The sequence below is a fragment of the Octopus bimaculoides genome, chromosome 20 (assembly GCF_046866305.1).
Source record: "Octopus bimaculoides isolate indiv1 chromosome 20, ASM4686630v1, whole genome shotgun sequence".
In the NCBI taxonomy this organism is placed as follows: domain Eukaryota; kingdom Metazoa; phylum Mollusca; class Cephalopoda; order Octopoda; family Octopodidae; genus Octopus; species Octopus bimaculoides.
The window spans coordinates 37,207,625-37,235,096 of NC_142947.1; the positions used below are offsets into that span (position 1 = coordinate 37,207,625).

General features: G+C 39.1%; 1 protein-coding gene across 1 annotated transcript; it reads left to right on the forward strand.

Annotated features, from left to right (window-relative positions):
• The first annotated feature begins 362 nt into the window (after positions 1 to 362).
• Positions 363 to 21,973, forward strand: LOC106873877 (centrosomal AT-AC splicing factor). The gene is made up of 9 exons (XM_014921396.3): positions 363 to 617; positions 1,777 to 1,946; positions 3,044 to 3,136; positions 4,668 to 4,734; positions 9,652 to 9,714; positions 13,453 to 13,566; positions 16,428 to 16,542; positions 18,671 to 18,803; positions 19,910 to 21,973. The coding sequence occupies exons 1-9, from the start codon at positions 480 to 482 to the stop codon at positions 20,070 to 20,072; spliced, it is 1,056 nt and encodes a 351-aa protein (XP_014776882.1). The 5' UTR covers positions 363 to 479; the 3' UTR covers positions 20,073 to 21,973.
• Positions 21,974 to 27,472: the final 5,499 nt, after the last annotated feature.

Here is a 27,472-nt window from a genome sequence, read left to right on the forward strand (position 1 = left end):
TGGAATAAAAGTAACTGTGGATAAATCTGATGTGTTGATAAATTTTTGTAACAGAAATTTTATAATCATTTATTTTTCCTTGACATTAATAAAATAAGAAATTATTTTGAAACAAACATAACGAAAACTTTTTTGTAAATTGCAATTAAATCTAACTTAATATATAATTGATTCTTCCGTTTCATAGTTGAAAACATAAAAAGAGAAGTCAGTTCCTGCTGGAACTCCGAACGTTATTGTGCTTTTAATAAATGCCGCATGCAATATTTACCTATCTTCATTTGCTTCTTATTTATATAAGGGCATTACTACAGAATTTGCTTCTTATGCTTAAAACCTCTTTGTGACATTTCTATCTCGCAATCTCTCTATCTAGGTATAATGAGATAAATACGAAACAGCAGTGCTGAAGAAGTAAAGCAACTCAACCTTTAGTAAATACGGTGTTGTATTGTTTACCTGTCATTTAGAATTATAGAATGATCATGTCATCTAACCTACAGCAATTCCAGTTTTGTTCTATATGTCATGCAAGTCATACTGGGGGTAAAAAACATGTCTATTCCAAGAAACATAAATTGTTTCTAGATAAGGCATTGAAACGGTTTGATGAGAAAGTAAGTAACTCAATTCGCATTCATTACTAATATTGTTGGTTAGCCACAGGCAGAACTCTAAATGGTTAAACAATCGCAAGTCATTCATCTTTGGCCATCATCTCGTCTTTTGGCGATCTTTTGATTTAAGAACGTTGCAATTATAAATGGGGCATACCTACGCAAATGTATCCCCACTGAAAGTTACGAGGAAATTAAGCCGAAGGGGGCATGATTGTGCAGATGTACCTTATAATTTTGTTACTATAGCTCTCTCTTTTACTTTACTACAGATTATTGCTTTTATTTTTATATATGGTGTAACACACACACACACATACATACATACTTACATATATTGTTATGTCAATGAGTTTCTCTAGGACAGCATTTTTCAAACTGGGTCGCGACAAGAAAGGTGATCGCCCATAATAGTACATATTATTATGAATTTATTATTCATATACAAAAAAAAAAAAAGATGTTATCGCAGTCGAAATGACTTCAAGGTTTTGTCCAAGGCAATCGAGAGTCTCTCACTCTCTCCCTCTCTTTTTTTCCTTGAATCCCTAACTATCGAATAAGTTTGGTTGAATTTTAATAACAAGTTGTAATCAACAACTCTGGCAATGGACAAACACACACACACATTCTCAAACAAGTTTGTTCCAAAATTGGTAAACTGAATGACTAGTTGTCAACAGTTATTTTTTACATAACATAATTTTTTATATTTTTTATCAGTCTTTACTAATTTTGCAGGCAGACATACAGATACTTCACTAGCAGTGAGCACTTTCACTTCTGACAGCTAATAGCATGACAGTGCCGCATAATTTCCTATTTCTTCTCAGTCTTTACGGATTTCAAATTTTGGTACAAGGCCAGCAATTTGAGGGGAGGGAACAAGTTGATTAGATGGACTCCAGTTTTCAACTGGTACTTATTTCATTGACCCCCAAAGGATGAAAGACAAAGTCAACCTCAGCAAGTTTTGAGTTCAGAATGTAAAGATGGGACCAAATACTGTTAAGCATTTTGCCCAGCATGCAAACACTAGTGCCAGTTCAATACTTTCAGTGCCTATTAGATATTAGTGTTATGTTGAGATCAGTTCAATCTTCTTTGTCCTTCTTCATTGTTAAATGAGTTCCTTTTTGTTTTCTTTTTTTCTTTCCAGCTTTCTCTGTGTAGAAAAGCAATTGAGAATCCATCTGTGATAAATTTATGCAATGAAAAGATGAACCTGCAAAATGTTTGGTGCTATTTTTGTTCTGTTGAAATTGAGAGACATTCAGTAAACGGTAATTTCCTCATCATGGAACATAACCTATTGGCTCACCTAACAACGTATGTTATGTTTATTTTATTTATATTTTGTCTTGTTCTTTAGAAGCTTTATTTTTAGCTTTATAGAGTGTCTTATTGTTTACTGGAGCACTGCCTTTGAAGGGTTTAGTCAAACAAATTGACCCCAATACTTATATTTTAGAATCTGGTACTTATTCCATTAGTCTCTTTTGCCAAACTGCTAAGTTATGTGGCTATAAACAAGCTGACACTAGTTGGTGGAGATGGACAAACAACGATATAAAGAGAAGTAAAAAATTATCTGTTTTTGCTGAAACATTCTTTAGGTTGGCCACATTGCCTTCAGTGCTCGCGTACTAAAAGGTGGTATTCTTATGGTTATGTAACTGTGGTTTGAACTTGATCGCTTCAGTTTTCTTTTGTGTGTTACACAGTAAACATGGCCACTCTATTGGTGGTGTGCACCAAGGAAGAAAAGAGATCAGTGATCCAATTTCTCTGGTCTGAAGGTGTTTCAGTAACTGAAATTCATTACAGACTTTCAGTACAATACGGGGACCGTGTTCTACTGTGTACAAGTATGTATGAGTGGATCAAGAAGTTTTAAAATGGCCAGACATTGTATATTGGGCTCTCCATCTACTTTACAGTGACTTATACCCTCACCTCCACTGAACCAAATTTCCTCCCATGCACTGTACCTGTCTCACCCCTTTCAGGGAAGAAAAGAAACATGGTCATTCCTTACCCAAGTGACCTTATCTTATTCCCTATCACTTGTTATGCGCTCATAAGTCAGTTTGATAGTTGAGTTTTGATTGGCTGTATGCAAATGAGTTCATAACTGGGGTCCGGAACTCTCGTAGGAAAAAAAATTCCGCAGCCTACTGCTATAAGTAAAAGGCACTTGCCTAAGCCACCACACTGTAGGCTAAACCTGAATCTATGTGGTTACAGAGCAAACTTTCTTAACCACAAAGAAATTACAAAATTGCTACAAACTTGTATGAGCAAACACTACAGAATGCAATGGCAAGCATCATTAGGACAAGGTTTTATTTACTGAGGAAATTTAAAATGAGTTATCAGTGTGTTGCTGTTGTCATGATGTTATTATATACTTTCTCTACTTTCAGAGAACTTCACAAAACCAACACGAGACTGTTCTTTCAGAAAAATTTTTTGAAGCACTATAATAAATATATTTTTTCAGAAAAAGAATTTGAAAGGTAATTTCTATACTTACATTTATGTATATATGCAAATGTTGGTGAGTTGCCATTATTTCATGTGGAGGAAAGAATTAGTGTAAATTCAGTACATGGTTCCTCGTTTATCACCGATTTATCCATTACTGATCTGGGATAATATGGTATGCTCAATTGCAAACCATGGTATGTTTTCCACAGCCAGATGCCCTTCCTAATGTCAAACACTTTACAGCATGTGCTGGGTGCTTTTGTTTTTGTTTTTTTGTGCTACTAACACTGATGAGGCCACTATACAGCTCACAAGACTGCAAAACTTGAGATGTGGGTGTGGGTTTTTATGTTACGACTTGAAAGAGTAAAATTTTAAAGTGGGGTGCAGAGCAGGTCCTTGTAGAGGGGGTACATGGCTACTCATATTTAGAAGAGAGGATGGGAATGATCAGTAGAAGCTGTGAAGGGATAAATTCTTTTCTACTCTAGGCACAAGGCCTGAAATTTTGGGGGGAGGGGGCCGGTCAATTAGATTGACCCCAGTATGCAACTGGCACTTAATTTATCGACCCCGAAAGGATGAAAGGCAAAGTCGACCTCGGCAGAATTTGAACTCAGAACATATAGACAGGCAAAATACCGCTAAGCATTTCGCCCAGCTTGCCGCCTTTGTGAAGGGATAAATTGTAGCGACAATGTGTCCAAGTGGCTCCTCAAATTGCAAGGTGAATAGCAGTGATTGGGGATAGAGGAACTAGGATTAAAAGTGTTAGGGAATGGGGTTTGCAAGAGTGTATGTGTCCGAGAAGGTGCTGGAAAAAAAAAGTACAGGAGGATCAGTTACTTTTTACTTGTTTCAGTCATTTGACTGTGGCCATGATGGAGCACCACCTTTAGTCGAGCAAATTGACCCCAGGACTTATTCTTTGTAAGCCTAGTACTTATTCTATTGGTCGAACCGCTAAGTTACGGGGACGTAAACACACCAGCATTGGTTGTCAAGCGATGTTGGGAGGACACACATACATATACACGACGGGCTTCTTTCAGTTTCCGTCTACCAAATCCGCTCACAAGGCTTTGGTCGGCCCGAGGCTATAGTAGAAGACGCTTGCCCAAGGTGCCACGCAGTGGGACTGAACCCGGAACCATGTGATTCGTAAGCAAGCTACTTACCATACACCCACTCCTATGCCTACAATTTTATTCAACATACTCCTCACTCAGATTCACACATACACATATAGAAATATATACACACACACACACATACAAGAGAGGTGCTGAAAAGTTCCTAACTTTGGGTAAAAGAAAATACAAGGAGATCAGTTAATTATGATTTTATTCAACATATTCCTCACTCAGATTCACACATTTATTGCAGCAGTCCTCCAGTTTTTCTAAGTTCTGTAAAAGAACTCAGAAGTGTGGGCCTCTGACTTGGCCTTTCACAATACCCTTAATGTCAGGAAATTTTCAACACCCCCCACATACTTGACAATTTATTTTGATATGCTATAAAATATTATCATTAATGCAATTATCTTTTGTTTTTCAGACACAATGAATCTGTGCTGAAGGCAACTAAACATCTTGAAAATCAATTCCAGAAAGAAATTTTTGTGGTATGATGCATTTTATTTTTAGATCTTTTTTTAATCCTTTGTTTTCTGTTTACATTCAGTTTACAGAGTGTGGCACAATATCCAGGACAGAAGTTCAGGTACTGGACTGGTCAAGTAACTTTAGTTCTTAACACTACTATTGTGTTTGTGAGCAAGCTGCACTCAGTAATCTTTTCTACTCTAGGCACAAGGCCCGAAATTTTGGGGATGGGGCCAGTCGCAACCAGTACTTAATTTATCAACCCCGAAAGTATGAAAGGCAAAGTCGACCTCAGCAGAATTTGAACTCAGAACCTAAAGACAGACAAAATACCACTAAGCATTCCCCCCCCCCCCGGCGTACTAACGTTTCTGGCAGCAGTTGCCTTAAGCTGCACTAAGTATTACTTACCCCATGTAAAAAAAAAAAAAAAATACTGAGCTAAGGGAGGTAACTCAAATGGTCAGTATCCTGAATTTAGGTTATATAATTTAAGGTGATGTTTCTTTTACACTTCAGTCATTAGACTGAGGCCATGCTGGGGCACCATCTTGAAGGGTTTAGTTGAACAAATCGACACCAGTACTAATTCTTTTAACTCTGGTACTTATTCTATCAGTCTCTTTTGCCAAACTTCTAAATTACTAGGATGTCAACCAACCAACATCAATTGTCAAGTGGTGGTGGGAACAAATGCAACACAAAAACACATGGACACACATATACACACACACCTCCATATATATATATGTGTATTTATATATGCTTATATATATATATATACACATACATATGTATATGTATATGTATGTATACATATATATGTACGCATGTATTTATGTATGTATATGTGTGTCTGTGTATGTATATATGTATATATATATATATATATATATATATATATATATATATGTATGTTTGTATATATATATGTATATATGTGTATGCGTGTGTGTATATATATATATATGTATGTATATATATGTGTGTGTATGTATATACAATAATAAATGCCATACTTTAAGCCCCCCCCCTCTCTCACTATTCAATGACACTTCTCCTTCTCTTGCTGGGGTGAGAGTAATAGTAGGCATAGAGAGGGTGAGTGCTGTAGTAAATTGACAGTTGAGATGGTAATGGGGTGATAGTAATAATATGAGCTGTAGTTGTGATAGATGTGGGGGGGGGTAGCTAAGGCAGTCAAGCATGAAGGTGATAGTAAAGGATGTGAAAGACAGTGGTGATGGTGTTGGAGGGGAAGGCGGCAAAGTCAAAGGTGTTGATGGTGGTGGCGTCAAAAGTCTGAATGGTGTGTGTATGGCAGTTGTGGTGGCGATGGTGGTGGTTGAAAACAATCAACAGAAAGAGAGAGAGAGAGAGAGAGAAAGAAAGAAAGAAAGAGGTTAGACAGGAAAAAACGTTGTACTGATCCCCCCCTCTCCCGGAATGGGAAGACAAAAAAATGTTTATCATGAAGCTTTGCAGCAAGTTACAGGTTAAAATATTATATGATTGTTTTGATGAAAATTGTTCATTGCTTGAAAAATATTGGTGAAGTTCAATAAAATAGGGCAGCTTTTAAGCTAGTTTATATATATGTATACACACACACACACACACACACACACACACATATATCTCTTCCTTGGGCTTATAGACTTGCAAGCTACATGGTCACCTCAATAGTGTCAGTGGCATGAAAAACTACCCAATACATACTGTGTATGTATTGTGGTTGATTTAGGTTATATCATCCTTTATGTCCACTTCTCCATGCTTGCATGGATCAGACAGAGTTTATTGAGGCAGGATTTCTACAACCAGATGCCCTTGCTGTCGTCAACCCTCAGCTGTTTCCAAGCAAGGTTATATTTCTCCATAACTAGACTTATTCTTTTTTTTTTTTGCAGAATATTGGGAATGAATAACTCTGCTTTTATGACAGTGACAATAATTTATAACTATCATGCAATGTTAAATGATGATGATGATATGTGTGTGTATATATATGTATATATATATATATATATATATATTTGGTTTGCAAGATTTTTAATGTGAAATCGTGTGTTGAAACAGATGTTGTTGTACTTGGGGACGGTCATATTGCCAGTTTAGCCAATAAAAACACACACACTGTATATTTGGTGTTATTTTGCTTCAGCTTTATATTACATTACATTACATTACATTACATTAATCCTATTTCGGCCAGAGTTCTTTCGTCACACTTCTGTGACCTCATCAGTGGTCCTTTGCTTTCTTCTTTCTTATGTGTGTCCCACCTTGCTAACTATCAGCCATTTTGTATTTTGTATTCCTATTGTATGTATCTACGCATGCGTATCCCTCAATGTGTGTCTATGTTTTGTAAGTGATATTGTTATATTCCGAAGTTGTCAATAGAATGGTTCTATCTGGCACTGTATGATCCCCAGTCATACAGTGTTACTATCCTCAAAAGGTTGGATTGTGATAACATCCACTCAGTATCACAGTATAATTATTATAGCAGCACAGACACGACTATCAACACAGTCTACGTATACTCTCGACCTCTTCAACCTTATCCCGACGACCAGCTACAGGTCTATTTATAATGACTGGCCACTACCACATCTTACCGGGAAGAGTGTACAGTTTCACTATACGACAATAATTCAAATTTATGGAAAACAAAAGAAGAAAACAGGTAAAGGAGCAACAAGCAGGTGTATTAGTTTCATGCTTGGAAACAATGGAAAAGTTTTTGACGTTTCAGGCCTATGCTCTTCAACAGAAAGGACTGAGAGGGAAAAAAAGGACAGAGAATGAAAAAAACAGAGAGAGAGAAAAAATGTGTAGGGATTAACGAAGAGTTCAACATGATGAAATGGTCAGAAGAAAGAGGTTACATATGTGTGTGTGTGCGCATGCAAGAGTGTGTGTGTGTGTGTGCATGCATGAGTGTGTGTGCATGCATGAGTGTGTGTGTGTGTGTGCATGCATGAGTGTGTGTGTGTGTGTGTGCATGCATGAGTGTGTGTGTGTGTGCGCATGCATGAGTGTGTGTGTGTGTGCATGCATGAGTGTGTGTGTGTGTGCATGCATGAGTGTGTGTGTGCATGCATGAGTGTGTGTGTGTGCATGCATGAGTGTGTGTGTGTGTGCGCATGCATGAGTGTGTGTGTGCGCATGCATGAGTGTGTGTGTGTGTGCATGCATGAGTGTGTGTGTGTGTGCATGCATGAGTGTGTGTGTGTGTGTGCATGCAAGAGTGTGTGTGTGTGCATGCATGAGTGTGTGTGTGTGTGTGCATGCAAGAGTGTGTGTGTGTGCATGCAAGAGTGTGTGTGTGTGCATGCAAGAGTGTGTGTGTGTGCATGCATGAGTGTGTGTGTGTGTGCATGCATGAGTGTGAGTGTGTGTGTGCATGCATGAGTGTGAGTGTGTGTGTGCATGCATGAGTGTGTGTGTGTGTGCGCATGCATGAGTGTGTGTGTGTGTGTGTGCATGCATGAGTGTGTGTGTGTGTGCGCGCATGCATGAGTGTGTGTGCGCATGCAAGAGTGTGTGTGTGTGTGTGTGTGCATGCATGAGTGTGTGTGTGCGTGTGCATGCATGTGTGTGTGTGTGTGCATGCATGAGTGTGTGTGTGTGTGCGCATGCATGAGTGTGTGTGTGTGCATGCATGAGTGTGTGTGTGTGCATGCATGAGTGTGTGTGTGTGTGCATGCATGAGTGTGTGTGTGTGTGCATGCATGAGTGTGTGTGTGTGCATGCATGAGTGTGTGTGTGTGCATGCATGAGTGTGTGTGTGTGCATGCATGAGTGTGTGTGTGTGCATGCATGAGTGTGTGTGTGTGCATGTATGAGTGTGTGTGTGTGCGCATGCATGAGTGTGTGTGCATGCATGAGTGTGTGTGTGTGCATGCATGAGTGTGTGTGTGTGTGTGCATGCATGAGTGTGTGTGTGTGTGCGCATGCATGAGTGTGTGTGTGTGTGCATGCATGAGTGTGTGTGTGTGTGTGCGCATGCATGAGTGTGTGTGTGCATGCATGAGTGTGTGTGTGTGTGCATGCATGAGTGTGTGTGTGTGTGTGCGCATGCATGATTGTGTGTGTGTGTGTGCATGCATGAGTGTGTGTGCATGCATGAGTGTGTGTGTGTGTGTGCATGCATGAGTGTGTGTGTGTGTGTGCATGCATGAGTGTGTGTGTGTGTGTGTGCATGCATGAGTGTGTGTGTGTGTGTGTGCATGTATGTGGTTAGATTATTCAGCTCGTGATTGTAAGTTTGTGGGTTTGAAAACTGGCGATGTGTTGTGTTCTTGAGCAAGGCTCTTTATTTCACATTGCTCCAGTCCACTCAGCTGGCAAAAATTAGTTGTATCTGTATTTCAAAGGGCCAGCCTTGTCACATTCGATGTGTCACACCGAATATCCCTGAAGGTCATCTGTGTCTGTGGAGTGCTCAGCCACTTGCACAGTAATTTCACAAGCAGGTTGTTCCACTAAGCGGATCAACTGGAAACCTCATTGTCATCGTAACTGATGGAGTGTATGTGTGTGTGTGTATATACTATGGTCTTTCACACAGCTTCTGTCTACCAAATTCACTTACAAAGATTGGCCAGCCTGGGGTTATAGTAGAAGACATTTGCCCAAGGTACAACAGAGTGGGCCTCGACCCAAAACCACAGGGTAGCAAAGTGAGCTTCTGCATCTAAATACGAAGATTGAAACAAAGACAAAGCAAGAATGATATTCAGTTAAACATTTATTGTAGTTCTTTAGCTTGCTCCAGCAATTAGAGTCGATGTCTGAGTAGAGCACCACTTTTAGTTGATAATTAATATTGCACTATAATTATCTTTTTGTGTTTTCTGGGGTGTTTTTTTTTTTTTTGCTTTGTTTTGTATTGTTTTTCCAATTTAGTTTTTTTTTAATCATTTCAGAAAATGCAAGACATACATAAAGCTGAGTTACAGAAGTCTTCCGTTGCTTCTCATGTTCCTGAGGTTCGTATCTTCTGTCTTCAGCCGTTGTTTTTAACTCTAGGTCAGAACTGCTCTAGAAAACCTATTATCAAAAACATACCCCACTCATTGTGATCATCCCATTTATTTTCTACCGATAGTACATATCTAAGACTGGGCAATTCAAAGTTTTTTTTAAATTTTTTTTATTTTAGTAAAATGGTTCAATGGGTCAAGCAACCATTATTTTGATCAGTTGGTGGTGAGCTGGCAGTCTTGTTAACACACCGGGCTAAATGCTTAGCGGTATTTCACCCATCACTACGTTCTGAGTTCAAATTCTGCTGACGTTGACTTTGCCTTTCATCCTTTCGGGGTCAATAAATTAATCACCAGTTATGCACCGGGGTCGATGTAATCGACTTAGTCCCTTCCCCCAAATTTGAGGCCTTGTGCTTCCAGTACAAAGGATTATTTTGATCAGTAGTTCTCAACCATTTTTTGCCTATAGACCCTTTTGATTTCTGTTTTACTTTCCTGGACTCTCAATAGCCATTCAATGTTTCAAAAAATCCTATTATGTTTTTAGAATTAAATATCATTAGGAATTGTGCAGTAAACCAATTTATTGCAGATAAATTTTAACAACAAAATCTTGAAATATTTTGTGTATTGTCGAGGAATAAGCAATTCATTGCACATACATTTTAACAACAAAATCTTATACAGACCTCAGCTGAGAACCACTGATTTAGATGTTTCTTTGTTGTGTTTGTCATTACTTTTATTACATTGGTGGTGGTGGTGATGGTGGCAGTAGTAGTAGTAGTAGTATTGGGATCATGAATGGTAGAATTATTAGAGCATTGGACAATATGATATTTGGCTGCATCCTTGCCTGCCGACATCAACTTTGTCTTTCGTTACACAAAGCTTAATAAAATAAGCAGTAGTCTTTCACTGACTGTATTAATTCCTCGAAATGTGTGACCTTGGGGCAAAGACAGAGACAGCTCCATGGTGCCACATAAAAAAACACCTTGTAGATGCTGTAAAGTGATTAGCATTAGTAAGGGCATCCAGCCACAGAAGTCATGCCAAAGCAGACAATGGAGATTGGTGCTGTTCTCTGGCTTGCTAGCTCCTCTTGAGCCTTTCAACCCATGCCAGCATGAAAGACAGGCATTAAATGATGATTATGATGATGATTTTTGGAGGAAATTGCTGAGAATGGCCTGAGTGAATGGGTCAATTCTCAGCATGTCCACCTAAGCCTAGAAAATGCTGAGAATGATCTGGATTAATGGGCCAATTCTCAGCATGAGCCTCTAGGCCAGAAAACACAGCTTGGAGAGGGACTTGTTCTTGATTGTCAGAGCTTGAAGCTTTATCGACTTGAATAATTTTCAGTACTTACCTTCATAAATTTACATTGTGAATTCAAATTTAATGAAGTTTGAATTTGCTTCTCATCTTTCTAAATTAAATAATGTACTAATCGTGTCATTGTCATCATGTATCGTACACTTTTGTAGCATGTTGATGACACCAGTTGCATAGCTAGAGTGTGTGCCACCTGGGGCAGCCCTTCAGTTTGCCACCCCTGTTTCAAACAATAAACAGATCACATGTTACTATATTGATTGTTGCATTTAACAGTGAGTAGTGTCTGTGTCCTGACATTAAAACCTCTATTATTTGGGTTCAATACAGCCTATACAGGCTTATAGTCTACAGCAGACCCAGAAGTGGTGCCACCCAAGGCACATGGCTTCCTCTCCATCTAGCTATGCTAGTGGATGACACTACAATGAAAGTCTTCCCGATTAAACGAAAGTTCTCCCTTCGGATGAAGCCATAGCTTTACTTTTCCATAAGGTTTACATGGCAAAGATATTGGGAATGGTTTTCCATTACCTCTCCCAACTGGATGGCCATCTGTCCCTTGATAGATCTTATTTTTAGTCCTGCTAGGTTTCCAGAAATCCTTCTCACAAGAGTAGTAACCTGCTCAAGTGGAGGAGCTGGTTTAGTCACCAACCTTTCAACCATGGAACTGGTAATACTGGTTTACATAGTACCAGGAGCAGATCTTGTCAGCCTGTAATGAGATCTGTGACCTGACCATCACCAGTTATGTACTGGGTTCAATTCAATTGAACTGCCAATTACACATCTTTGAGATTAGGCGTTGATTGTTGTCATCATCATTATTCTTATTACATTCTGCCATAGCTGTATGGTTAAGAAGTTTGCATCTCAACTATATGGATTTAGGTTCAATCCCTAGAAAAGATCTGGCCACTGCCCTTGGGCATCTGACTAAGCCATTTAAAAAATACACATGTAGGCACAGGCATGGCTGTGTAGTATGAAGTTTGCTTCCCAACCACATGGTTTTGGAGTTCAGTCCTGTTGTGTAGCACCTTCGGCAAGTGTCTGCTGCTATAGCTTCAGGATGACCAAAGCCTTGTGAGTGGATTTCGTAGACAGAAACTGAAACAAGCCCATCATATATATATATATATATATATATATATATATATATATATATATATATATATCATCATCATCATCGTCATTTAACATCCGCTTTCCATGCTAGCATGGGTTGGACGATTTGACTGAGGACTGGTGAACCAGATGGCTGCAATCTGATCTGGCAGAGTTTCTACAGCTTGATGCCCTTCCTAACGCCAACCATTCCGAGAGTGTAGTGGGTGCTTTTACGTGCCACCGGCATAAGGGCCAGTCAGGTGGTGTTTTTTATGTGCCACCTGCACTGGCAACGACGTCACTCGAATGTTTTTTCACATGCCACTGGCACAACTGCCAGTAAGGCAACACTGGTAACGATCGTGTTCGATTGGTGCTTTTTATGTGCCCCCAGCACAGAAGCCAGTCAGCTGGTCTGGCAGCGATCATGCTCGGATGGTGCTCTTAGCGCTTTACTGATACACACACACATACACACATATCTATGTGGGTATGACTTTGTGTGTGTGTTTGTCCCTCACTACTGCTTGACATCTGGTGTTGGTGTGTTTACATTCCTGTAACTTAGTGGTTCAGCAAAAGTGACTGATATAATAAGAAGCAGGCTTAAAAAGAAAATAAGTACTGGGGTCAATTAGTACGACTAAAATTCCTCAATGCAGTGCTCCAGAATGGCCACAGTGTCATAACTGAAACAAGTAAAAAGTAAAAGATGGGCACAAACATGACTGTGTGGTTAAGAGATTTCAAGTTCAGTCTCACTAGGTGCCACCTTGGGCAAGTTTCTTCTTCTACAGCCCCAGACATGCCAACGCCTTGCCAGTAAATCTGGCAGAGGGAAACTGTATGGAACCCCATCATATGCTTGTATGTATGCATGTGTGCCTTTGTGTTTGTCTCCTCCCCACTGTTTGACAACCAATGTTGGTTTGTGTACATCCCAGTGACTTAGCAGTTTGGCAAAAAGGGACCAATAGAATAAGTACCAGACTGGAAAAAAAAAACAATTATCACTGGGGTCAATTGGTTCAACAGAAACCCTTTGAGGTGATGCCCCAGCATGGCTGCAATCCAATGACTGAAACAAACAAAGAACAAAGACACAAAAATAGGTTAGACGTCTGCTATAAAATATCTCTGCTGCAGCTGCTGGTGCCGTCAGCGCCCTCTTTTTAAATCAGTTAAACTTTATAAATAATTACTGTAATTAATTTGAGGCTGTAATAAATTGATAATTTTTATCTTTTTTCTCCACATGTCGTTTACCATTGTGTCATCTGCAAGGCTAAGAACATTCCAAGGCAATCATTAAAACCAGATGTTACATCACACACATTACCACAATTCAAGAAGACCATTGCAGCATTTGGTGATGGCCTAACTTGTATTAAAATGAAGGTAAGTGTATTTATATATCTTAATTATTTAAGCATTGTGTACGCATACAGGTGGAGGCATGGCTGTGTGGTTAAGCAGTGCACTTCCCAACCACATGGTTTTAGGTTCAGTCCCACTTCATGGCTCCTTGGGCAAGTGACCTTTTTCTCTTGCTCCATGTTAACCAAAGCCTTGTGAGTGAATTTTGTAAACGGAAATTGAAAGTCTGTTCTGTGTGTGTATGTGTGTGTGTGTGCATGCATGTGTGCGTGTGTGTGTGTGTGCATGCATGTGAACATGCAAATATATAAGTTAAAGTAGTAGCTGCATGAAGCAGTAATGAAAACTAAACAAAATTTAAATCAGTTCAAATTTGTTCTGACCTCGCAACCTACAGATAATTGTGTGGTATGAAGCCTGCTTCCAAACCACAAGGTTCTAGGTTCAGCCCCACTTAGTGGCACCTTTGTCAAGTGTCTTCTACTATAGCCTCTGGCCAACTAATGCCTTGTAAGTAGATTTGGTAGACAGAAGAGGTAGGCCCAGGAAGACCTGGGCTGAGGTGGTGAGGCAAGACCTTCGAACATTGGGCCTCACCGAGGCGATGACTACTGACCGAGACCTTTGGAAATGTGCTGTGTGTGAGAAGACCCGGCAAGCCAAGTAAGATCGTTGCCAGTGCCCCTGGACTGGCTCTTGTGCGGGTGGCACATGGGATGCACCATTTTGAGCGTGGCCGTTGCCAGTACCGCCTGACTGGCCTTCATAGGATTTTCGAGCGAGACCGTTGCCAGTGCCCCTGGACTGGCTCTTGTGCGGGTGGCACATAAAAGACACCATTTTGAACGTGGCCATTGCCAGTACCGCCTGACTGGCCCTCGTGCAGGTGACACGTAAAAGCACCCACTACACTCTCGGAGTGGTTGGCGTTAGGAAGAGCATCCAGCTGTAGAAACTCTGCCAAATTAGATTGGAGCCTGGTGTTGCCATCCGGTTTCACCAGTCCTCAGTCAAATCGTCCAACCCATGCTAGCATGGAAGGCGGACATTAAACGATGATGATGATGATGATGATATGTTGGAATAAAGTATGCAGTTATAACATGCGTTCACTCCATTCCTTAAATTTATATATATATATATATATATATATATATATAAACTTTATTATTTCTAAACCTCTCAACGAGAGACGTACAGTAACAGTACTTTAAAGTAAAGATTATTTGCCAACATAATGTGGCAGTCTCAGTTGGGATGGATGTTACTGTTGTTTTAGCCCCAGGAAACATCATCTCCAGCTGGCTATATGACACACATATGTGTCCTTACATATAAATATCATATACCTTTAATGTCCATTTTCCATGCTGGCATGGGTTGTACAGTTTGACCAGAGCTGGCAAGCTTCACCAGGTTCCAGTCTAATATGACTTGGTTTCCTACAGCTAGATGCCCTTCCTAACACCAACCACTTTACAGTGCATGCTGGGTGCTTTCAATGTGCCACCAGCATGAGCACTTTCATGTGACACTGGTACATGTGCCTCTTGTGTGCACCTGCAGGAGTGCCTTTTATGTGGCACCGACACAGGACTCTTTCAGGCCAATCCTCTTCTCCAGGAGATGCAGCCTTAACACTTTTGCAGTGGAGGACGGATCTTTTTGTGTATTATATATATGCATATATATATACATACATATATATATATATATATATATATATATATATATATATATATATGTATATATATATATATATACACACACATATATATATATATATACTCTTTTACTTGTTTCAGTCATTTGACTGTGGCCATGCTGGAGCACCGCCTTTAGTCGAGAAAATTGCCCCCAGGACTTATTCTTTGGAAGCCTAGTACTTATTCTATCGGTCTCTTTTCGCTGAACCGCTAAGTTATGGGGATGTATACACACCAGCATCGGTTGTCAAGTGATGGTGGGGGGACAAACACAGACACACAAACACACATACATATCTACGACGGGCTTCTTTCAGTTTCCGTCTACCAAATCCACTCACAAGGCTTTGGTCGGTTAAATGATGATGATGTATAGAGAGTGAGAGAAGGGGTGTTTATTGTCTAAAAGAAATCTTTGTGTGTTCCTGTCAAGGGAGTGGCTAAAAAGCATTTATTGAATGGGTTTTATGTCTCCCCCACCCCCATCCCCTCTCTCTCTCTCTCTGTGAGTGTATGTATTGGGTTGAATGTCCTTTCAATATGTCTTGAAAAATGACAAGCTGTGAGTTGATGGGTGTGTATGCTGTGAAGAATTTCTCTTGAAAAAAGAATTAGGATTTTTCATTGGGTTAGATGTATTCTATTGAGTGTCTCCACCTGTGTGTATGTATGTTTTTGTGATGTTTTCTTTTTTGTGTATGTGTATGTATGCATGTGTGTGTGTGTGTGTTTTTGTGATGTTTTCTTTTGTATGTGTGTGTGTATACATATAATCTTTTTTTGAAGTCTGTGTTGACAGATTTGCACTTAAAATTCCTACCTTTTTAATCAAAACTTGTTAGTTACTAAGGCAACAACACTATTTATCTACCTTTCACACACTCACCTCTCTCTCTCTCCCACTTATTTCTCTCTCAATAACAACTTTTCTCCTCCCCTTCTACCCTCTCTTTACAGATGTTGTTGCGGACAGACAGACTAAGATCAGCTTCTCTTTTATAATATAAGATGTGTAAACTATGATCAAATATTTTGTCAAATTCCCTACATTCTTGATACGTATTTAAGGAGAATCTTTGTAATATTGGAGACAGAGATGTTATTGATCTCCAAGGATTGATTTTAATATTTTTGTATCTTAATACCAATATTGTTCTTGTTTTTATTATGCCTCAGCGTGTAAACATTCCCAATGTACACAGCGGGGGTTTGCCACCCTGGATGCAAGTGTCTGACAAATCTACAGAACACCAAGTAATTGGCCCTAGTATAGTAGACTATCAGAAGCACTGTGAGTATTTTACAGATTTAACCCTTTAGTATTTAAACTGGCCATATCCGGCCAAAATATTTAATCTGTTTTATGTTCAAACTGACCAGATGCAGGCTTTCACACCTACCCTACAATGTTATTCTACATTAATAACACCATCAAGATCTTGAAGACATGAGATAATTCATAATTAATTCAAAACAATGTGAATCAATAAGCATTATGTTTGATAGAATAATCTGAACACTAAAGGGTTAAAAGGAATTCTTTTATTCTTTTATTCTTTTGCTTGTTTCAGTCATTTGACTGTGGCCATGCTGGAGCACCACCTTGAATTTTAGTCAAATGAATCAACCCCAGTACTTTTTTTTTTAAGCCAGTGATGACTACATTCCAAGCTGTTTGTATCACCGCCTTTTCGGTGAAGCTTGGAGTTCTTCGAACACTTCCACTGCCTCCAGTGCATCCTGAGAACTGCCTGGTGTTTGGTCATGGGCCTCACATAACCAACTTGCAAAGACCAACTGCAAAATTACTGAGGCCATGATCACCCAGCATCACCTAAATCATCATCATCCTTTAACGTCCATTTTCCATACTGGCATGGGTTGTACGGTTTCACCAGAGCTGGCAAGCCAGAAAGCTGCACCACGTTCCAGTCTGATTTTGCTTTGTTTCTATGGTTGGATGCCCTTCCTAATGCCACCCATTTCACAGTGTATGCTGGGTGCATTTAATGTAGCACAAGCACTTTTACATGGCACCAACACAAGTGCTTTTTACATGGAACTGGCACAAGAATCTTGCAAGTCAATCCTCTTCACCTGTGAAGAACAATTCTTCTTGTGTATAGCAAGATGCTAGATATCCCAGTCCTTTGTCATCTCATCCAAAAGGTTCAGCATCCTGAGGTCATCCTTTAGTACTTTGTCCCATGTTTCCTGGGTCTCCATCTTCTATGAGTTCCATCCAAGAAGAAAGCAGAAAATAGCCAAAAAATTCAACCATCTTAGCTAGCACCACAACCACACATACATTCACCACTGGCTTTTAGGGTCCAGGAGAGGACTGTTTGGCCATAAAAGATCTCGTTGTTAAAAGAGTGGACATTGTCATGAGTTTTCAATGAATAACCAAATAAAGAATGTGTAACTGTAAAGACAAATGCTTTAGCTCTTTATCTTTGTTTTACTTATTTTAGTCATCGAACTGTGGCCATGCTGAAGCACCATCTTGAAGGGTCTTAGTCAAACAATGGACACCAATATATTTTTTAAAGTCTGTTACTTATTTTGTGTGTGTATGTGTATGTGTGTGTGTCCCCACACAGATAGAAAGACATCTGATGAATTGCAAGTGAAATCGAACTAAATTCGACGACTGGCACCCATGCCAATGTCGTCTCCCTCATTGGACACGAAACTCAGCTTGCGAAGACTTATTGGGGCAAGCGAAAGCGAAATTGTGATGGCACCTGTGCCCACCCAGCATCGCCTTTCTGGCATTGTGCCCACGGCATGTGTAAGGACTTTCGAGCGAGATTGTTGCCAGTGCCCCTGGACTGGCTCTTGTGCGGGTGGCACATAAAATACACCATTTTGAGTGTGGCCGTTGCCAGTACTGCCTGACTGGCCTTCGTGCAGGTGACATGTAAAAGCACCCACTACACTCTCTGAGTGGTTGGCGTTAGGAAGGGCATCCAGCTGTAGAAACTCTGCCAAATCAGATTGGAGCCTGGTGTAGCCATCTGGTTTCACCAGTCCTCAGTCAAATCATCCAACCCATGCTAGCATGGAAGGCAGACGTTAAACGATGATGATGATGATTATGTAATAAAGCTATATGTTTATTTCACATAAGTAGATATATGTTCAGTGAGTGTATATAGTCAATACTGATAATCAATATTGATAATCATTGCTTATAATCAATAATATTCACTTAGAAAAATAATTTCAAGGCTATGTACAGTATCTGACATACTGCAGATCAAACATACATTGTGTTGGGTATTTCTTTGAATAAAATATAAAATGGTAGTGCTAACAATATTCATTTGAAACATGTCAAACACAATGTTGAAATTAAAAGGCAAACAAAGAAAAGCAAAATCATAATTACGATTTCCATTAATTTCAAATTTCAGTAACTGATGTTAAGATGTCTAAGTTGCCAAAAGAGCGTGTTGGAGCCAGCTTAAGCAGAGAAATATCTGTGAATGCTCAGTGGTTGCCTTCTTTTGGTTGTGTCTGGAACAACCATCGCAGACTTGATACAAAGTAAGTTGTTTTTTTACATTGTCTTTGTATTAATGTATAATGAAATTATTGTGTATAGTGCTCAAGTGTACTACAACTCATCAAAGGTGCATGTACAAAGTCAACCTCAGTGTAATTTGAACTCAGAGCGTACAGATGGACAAAACGCTACTAAGCATTTATCCCAGTGTGCTAATGCTTCTGCCAGCTCACCACCTTAAACATCAGCTTAATAATAACTGTTATTTTATTAAATACTTCAATTAGTTTGATCATTAGATGTCTTATTACTGGATGTGTACCAAGTAACAGATAGAATTTGAACCAGGAACCGTTATATCTAAACTAAGAGCAATAACATTCATCATCATCATCATCATAATCATTATCGTTTAGCGTCTACATTTTCATGCTCACATGGGCCAGATAGGAATTTGTTGAAGCAGATTTTATGGCCAGATGCTCTTTCTGTTGCCAACCCTCACCTGTTTCCAAGAAAGGTAATATTTCTTCATGATCAGACATATTTCCATGGACAATTGGAAATGATAGTAACACTCACACAGCTGTCGTGTGATGTCAAATAAAGGAGATAGAAACATACACAAACACATGCACACCTGCACACACACACACACACACACATATCTTTACAATAGGCTTCTATTAGTTTCTTATTTCTTTATTGCTCACAAAGGGCTAAATATAGAGGGGACAAACAAGGACAGACAAAGGGATTAAGTTGATTACATCGACCCCACTGCGTAACTGGTACTTAATTAATCAACGCTGAATGGATGAAATGCAAAGTCGACCTTGGCGGAATTTGAACTCAGAACATAGCAGCAGACCAAATACCACTAAGCATTTTGCCCGGTGTGCTAACGTTTCTACCATCTCGCTGCCTTAGGCTAATAGGCTTCTATTAGTTTCTGTCTACCAAATCCACTCTCAAGGCTTTGATTACCTGCGAGATATAACAGAAGACATACACCCAAGGTTCCACACAGTGGAACTAAACCCCAAACTATGTGATTGAGAAGCAGAATTCTTACCAGAAAGCCATGTATGTACCTTTGCTTTGTCCACAAATGACATAATGATATCTTTTTATTCTTTTGCTTCAGGCATCAATTCTTGAAAAACAAGACAAAAATGTTTGGTAAAAGACCAATGAAAACAGAAAAGTCAGCAACAGCAGCACCAAAATCCAGAGTGTCTGGCAAAAAAGATGCCAATCCACCTGTAGTTCCTGTGAAACCTTATAAGAAAAAGAGATGTGTAACTTAGTTGAATGGCCAGGCTTAACACATTTGCATTTAAACTGGCCATACATATCCAGTTCGAATATGTTACTCGTTTTACATTCAAACTGGCTAAATCTGGAATCTCTCACTTACCCAACAATGGAGTCCCAAAAATAAACATCATTGAGATCTCAAAGCTACAAGATAATGCTTGATTAATTCAAAACAATTTGAATTAAATAAGCCTTGTACTTGGCAAAATAATCTGAATGTAAAAAGGTTAAACTAATATTCAAAGGCAAGAGTACCCAGTTGTTGTTTAACCCTGCAACACAGCCCTGTTTGAGGAGACATATAATGAAAAAGGTTCTGTGATCAGTGACCATCCAGTCTTTTTATATATCCAAGACTACATGAAAAATATATGATAGAATAAAATAGCTGTCTGTGTATCATTCTTGATGTAGATACATCACAAAAAAAAGGCAAATTTACTGTGGTGGTCATCCAGAGATAATATCTCTCATGGGTGTACTGTGCTTAAAATACAAACATATCAGTAGCATGAACATTATCCAGCTATGATGAGAATGTTAGATGCACATTTCTGCGTCATTGGGCTTTGTCAGTAGCATGTACTATGTATGCACTGGGAATCACATGCTAAGACAAAATATGTTGCTACTGACATAGGAAGAAAGATAAGTGAAAAATCACTGGTATTGCAATTAGCTACCCAGCTGAATGTGAAGGCACATGGCCTGGTGGTTAGGATGTTGCATTCACAATTGCTAGATTTTGGGTTCAATTTCCAAACTGGACAACACAACATATTCTTGAGCAAAACACTTCATTTCACATTGCCCTGTGGGTGAGAGAGTGCCAGAATTGTTAATGCATTTGTAGAAATACTTTATGGTATATCTTATGGCTTTCTGCATTTTGAGTTCAAATCCTGTCTGTCTGGTGAAGGCAACAGGTAAACACTCCAGTATTCATCCCAAAGCTAGTCATATTAGCCAAACAGAGGAGGGTATGGGACCTCCCAGATCATATAGAGAGTGTTGGAGAAGGTTCACATGCACAGGACCTGCAGATGAGCACTAGACTAGACCCAGTAGGATAAAAATCAGTTATGTGCTACAGAAGCAGTACTAGATTAAAATAGCAATCTGTGCATCATACTTAATACAAATACACCACCAAAAGGGCAAATTTACTACAGTATTTATCTCTTGTGGACATGCTGTGTTAAATAACACAAAAGTATATCAGTAGCCAACAAAAATCATCCACCAGTGGTAGTGAGAATGCTAAGTATGCGTTTCTTCTTTGTTGAGCTTTGTCAGTAGTATGTACTCACTATCAACTGCATGCTAATACAAAATCCAGAAGGTCATAAACAATTGAAGGTACCACATTAATATTCAAATTCTCAAACTTCCTTCTTTATTTTTTTTTTTTATCACATTTTCCCAAAGAGCTGTATCATTTGTAGCAGATTTCCATTGGGCCAATCCCTGGATTATTGCATTTCTGGTGGTTACAGCAACAAGGAAGTGAGTGTCTGTACAATTTGTCCTTCTATCATACTTCCACTTTCTTCAAGAGGTCTTGTCTTGCAAATACTTGGTGACCTTGCTAGTACTGGTACCATGAGCAAAAAGCACCAAATACACTCTAAGAAGGGCATTCAGCTCTTGAAGCCATACCAAAACAGACACTGAAGCTTGGTGCAACCTTCTAGCTTGTTGATTCCTGTCAAGCCTTGATTCCTCACAGTCCATGCCAACATGGAAGAAGTGGTGTTAAATGATGATGACGATGTGTTGGGGTGTTGTATGTATTGAATTTATTTTGCAAGAATTTTGATCTGAAACCATGTGTTGAAATCAATATTGTTATATTTTGGAAGAGTTTTAAAAATAAAGTCTATAAAACACACCAGCAGTTGTTTGTTTATATTTCACTTTTTCTTTCTTTTTGAAAACTGCCCTCAAAATATTCTTTGCTACACCAATGTGCTGTTTTGTCAATGAGTATACATTTTTTTTTTCTTTTTAAACCAGTGGTTCTCAACCTTCTCTGACCTTTGGGTGGGGGGAGTACATATAACTCTTGAGGGTCCATATGACCCTTGGGGGTCTGTATGACCCTGGTGGAAGTCCATATAAGATTCTGTTGTTAAAATTTATCTTCAAAACATTGGTTATATTTCTACAATACACAAAATATTTTAATAATTATCTTTCTACAATTCCTAATATTTAATCATAAAAATATAATAGGATTTTTTAAAACATCGAATGGCTATTGAGAGTTCAGTAAATGAAAATAGGAATCAAAGGGGTCTATAGGTTAAAACATGGTTAAGAACCACTGTTTTAAATGCTTGGTTTTCAATTCATAACTGAGAGGTTTAGGGTTTTGTTTCTTTTTGGTTATTTTTTGCTGTTGTTAAATCTTGGCATAAAGCACACAAGCTCATAACATTTTCTTTGTTCTCTTTTACTTAAGGATTTGTTTCTTTTTTTTTTTACTAGCTTCAGAACTTGTATGTGTTTCGATTGACTTTTGGAGTCCTTATTTTTATATTATATTGGTAGTAGGTTCTCAATATATATTTATATTATATAATATATTTATATTATATTTATATAATTATATAATATATTTGTATTATATTTATATTATATTGGTAGTAGGTTGTCAATAGCAGTGGGTTGTTAATCCATTTGTTCTTCATATTAACCCTTTAGCATTCAGATTACTCTTTCAAATGTATTACTTATTTATTCACACTGGGTAAGTTGATTACATCGACCCCAGTACTCAACAGATACTTATTTCATTGACTTCGAACTAATAATAATAATAATAATAATAATCATTGTTTCAAATTTTGACACAAGGCCACCAATTTCAGAGGAGGAGGCTAGTCGATTACATTCACCCCAGTGCTCAACTGGTGCCTATTTTATTGACCCTGAAAGAATGAAAGGACCAAGGCAGAATTTGAATTCAGAATGTGAAGAGGGAGGAAATTCTGCTAAGCATTTTGCCCAGCATGCTAACAATTCTGCCAGCTTGCTACCTTAATGATAATAATAATAATAATAATTATAATAATGGACTCACCTGTCAAAGACAACATATGAGCGTTCAGCTTTTGCTGAACGACCTGCACAGGTGATTTATTTATAGTGATCAAATGTATGTGCTGTACATTAGCTCATTCTCTTCATCAAACTGACGTTTCCCATACAGGTGCACGGTATATCACATGTCAGGTGTTGAAGTGATCACAGAGCAATATAAGATGAAGTTGTGGCAGAAGTGATTTATACTGTCATTATGTGTGAGATGTTTTCGTTTTGAGTTGTTTAGGCTTAAATACCTGGATATTGGCTCCACGGGCCTTTTCATTCCAGCAGATCACATGACCTTGTGATTAGCCAAACTTATTGTTCGTATTGGTCAGTTTCCAGCTGTCCAATCACGTTTGGCGCAACAGTTTGTTTTGCCTTACACGAGAAATTAATCACCAGCCCTGGGAGCCTCCTGATCTCTATAAGAACAGCAGTTCTTGACTGCTTTAGGTCTTTGGCACACACCATTGACCACACACAACTCATCTCTGACAACAATGTATCTGCCACCAGCCAGTCTCCACTTTCATCTCCACAAGACACCAGCCTACATCGTTGCTGTATGAACACCACATGACCAACTGACCATTGGCTGCCTCTACACACTACCAAACAGTAGTGAAGCTACCTGCTGGAGCTTCATGGAGCTTTAGGTGTTTTTGCTCAATAAACACTCACAATGCCTAGTCTGGGAATTGAAACCATGAGTCCACTGCCCTAACCACTGGACCATTATGCCTCCACATGCAGCTCAGAAATATATCTATCTTCATGAATTTTGATGACTGTAAGTTCTGTGGAATCGCAATATTTTCTGAGAATGTGTACTTTCAGGTTTTTCTCAATGTTACTGTCTGATGTAAAATACTCAGCAAGTTTCATAGAAACAGTGTCATTGTACCTGGCATCATAACAGATCCCATTAAATTCTTCATTTAATCCCTTTTTTTTTTTTTTATTGTGCAACTAATATAAATCAACTTGTTTGGTGGATTCTGCTGCATACACTCAATTGAAATCATTACATGTCCCACATTCTGTATAAATCATAACATTTCTGTTAGGATTTGTAATGGAGTTCATCTGACTCAAGCTGTTACAACATCATTGTCATTGTTGTCACCACCACCACCACCACCACCACCATCCTCTTCCCTCTCCCCCTCCTCATTATCATCATCGTAATCATCATTACCATTATCATTTAAAGTTTGTGTTCCATGCTAGCATGATTTGGCTGGTTCAACAATCCGGACCACTGCAATGAGCTCCGATGCGTGCTTTGGCATGGTTTCATCATCGTTTAACGTCCGCTTTCCATGCTAGCATGGGTTGGACGATTTGACTGAGGACTGGTGAAACCGGATGGCAACACCAGGCTCCAGTCCGATTTGGCAGAGTTTCTACAGCTGGATGCCCTTCCTAACGCCAACCACTCAGAGAGTGTAGTGGGTGCTTTTACGTGTCACCCGCACGAAAACGGCCACGCTCGAAATGGTGTCTTTTATGTGCCACCCGCACAAGCCAGTCCAGGGGCACTGGCAACGATCTCGCTCGAAAATCCTACAGGAGCCAGTCAGGCGGTACTGGCAACGGCCACGCTCAAAATGGTGCATCTCATGTGCCACCCGCACAAGAACCAATCCAGGGGCACTGGCAACGATCTTACTTGGCTTGCCGGGTCTTCTCACGCACAGCCCATTTCCAAAGGTCTCGGTCCGTAGTCATCGCCTCGGTGAGGCCCAATGTACGAAGGTCTTGCCTCACCACCTCAGCCCAGGTCTTCAGCTAAATACCTTTCGTAGTGCAAACCACTTTACAGAGTTTACTGGGTGCTTCTTTAAGTGACACTGGCACTAGTGAGGTCACCAAGTAACTAGCAAGACAAGACCCCTTCAACTGAGTGGAGAGGTAGTATTGAGGGCAGTGGGTGGGGGCTTTATGCTGGGTGATGAGAGGTTAAAGTGTGGTAGAAGAGCAAAAAAGGCAGCGAGCTGGCAGAAACGTTAGCACATCGGGCAAAATGTTTAGTGGTATTTCGTCTGCCATTACGTTCTGAGTTCAAATTCCGCCGAGGTCGACTTCGCCTTTCATCCTTTCAGGGTTGATAAATTAAGTACCAGTTACACACTGGGGTCGATGTAATCAACTTAATCCCTTTATCTGTCCTTGTTTGTCCCCTCTATGTTTAGCCCCTTGTGGGCAATAAAGAAATAAAAACACCCTGAGTCACTCTGTTACTTCTGCTAAATATTAATAAAAATATACATAGGTTATGAGTGAAAGTGGTGTCAATTAGACCCAGAGGTTTCAGGTAATGCTGAGTAAGTGCTGTGGATAGACCATAGTTAAGCTCCAGCCTGGAGCTTAAGAATATACATATGTATATATATAAATATATATACATAGAGAGAGAGAGAAAGAGGCACAGACATGACTATGTGGTAAGAAGTTTGCTTCTCAAACACATGGTTCCAGGTTCAGTCCTACTGTGTAACACCTTGGGCAAGTGTCTTCTACTATAACTTCAGGTTGACCAAAGCCTTGTGAGTGAATTTGGTAGACAGTAACTGATAGAACCCCATCATGTGTGTGTGTATGTATATATACATACATACATATATATATATATATATATATATATATATATATATATATATATATATATAATTTTTACCAAGCCCTTCGGTATGTAAACACCATTATCGGTGGAGAACTTATTTAAAAGTTCTTATACATTTATAAACATAATTAAGGGATCAGCAAACAGTTGCTTCACCACATTGGTAAAAATTATTAATTGTTAATTTATTAATAAATTAATAAATTGATAAACCTTTACCCTTTTAATTGTAATAATTATATATATATATATATATATATATATATACATATATACATTTACATCATCATCATCGTCATTTAATGTCCACTTTCCATGCTAGCATGGGTTGGATGATTTCACTGAGGACTGGTGAAACCAGATGGCTACACCAGGATGCCCTTCCTAATGCCAACCACTCAGAGTGTAGTGGATGCTTTTACGTGTCACTGGCACAAAGGCCAGTCAGGCAGTACTGGCAATGGCCACGCTCAAAATGGTGTATTTTATGTGCCACCCGCACAAGAGCCAGTCCAGGGGCACTTGCAACGATCTCACTCGAAAGTCCTTACACATGCCGTGGGCACAAATGTCAGAAAGGCGACGCTGGGCACAGGTGCCATCACGATTTCGCTTTCGCTTGCCCCAATAAGTCTTCGCAAGCTGAGTTTCGTGTCCAATGAAGGAGACGATGTTGGCATGGGTGCCAGTCGTCGAATTTAACTCGATATATATATATATATATATATATATATATATAGTTGAAATTTACAGAAAAACAAAAGATGAAGACAGGTGTATAAATAACAAACAGGTATATTAGTTTAACGCTTGTTAAGGTGAGAAAGTCTTTTATGTTTCAAGCCTACACTCTTCAACAGAAAGGAACATGAGGAAATAAACAGAGAGAGAATAAAAAAACTTTTGGGGCTAGTGGTCAATATATATATATATATATATATATATATATATAGTACTGTTCTCTCTTTTTTCAGCACATCACACTCTTTACCACTTCATACTAAATTTCTCTCCTCTCACTCACACCCTCTTTCTCTCTCTTTTTCTCACACACTTTCCCCATTTCCTTCTTTTTTTAATTTTTTATCTCTCTGCCAATCTCATGCAAACAACATCGCTTGCACTTTTAAATTCCTTCTTCCTTTCGTGTCAGTAGCAAAGTGTCAATTTTAATAGATGAATTGATTAATGTAGAACTGCTAACGATTGTGACATAAGAGATGATTTTAATTTAAGCAGGATGCGGGTTCAAATTGCAGCCAAATATAGTTTTTTTTTTTTATACAAGAAATTGTCTTCTAATGATGTTTCCATTAATAATGGTTTCAAATTTTGTCACAAGGGCAGCTATTTTGGAGGAGGGGATGAATCGATTCCATTGACCCTAGTGTTCAACTGGTACTTGTTTTATTGACCCCGAAAGGATGAAAGCAAAGTCGACCTCGGTGGAATTTGAACAGAGAGATGGGTGAAATACCGCTAAGCATTTCCTCCAGTATGCTAACAATTCTGCCAGCTCACCACCTTATTAATAATAATAATAATAATAATAATAATAAGGAAGCGAAATCGTGATGACACCTGTATCAGTGGAGCACTAAGAGCACCGTCCAAGCGTGATCGTTGACAGTGCAGCTGGACTGGCTCCTGTGCAGGTGGAACGTAAAATAC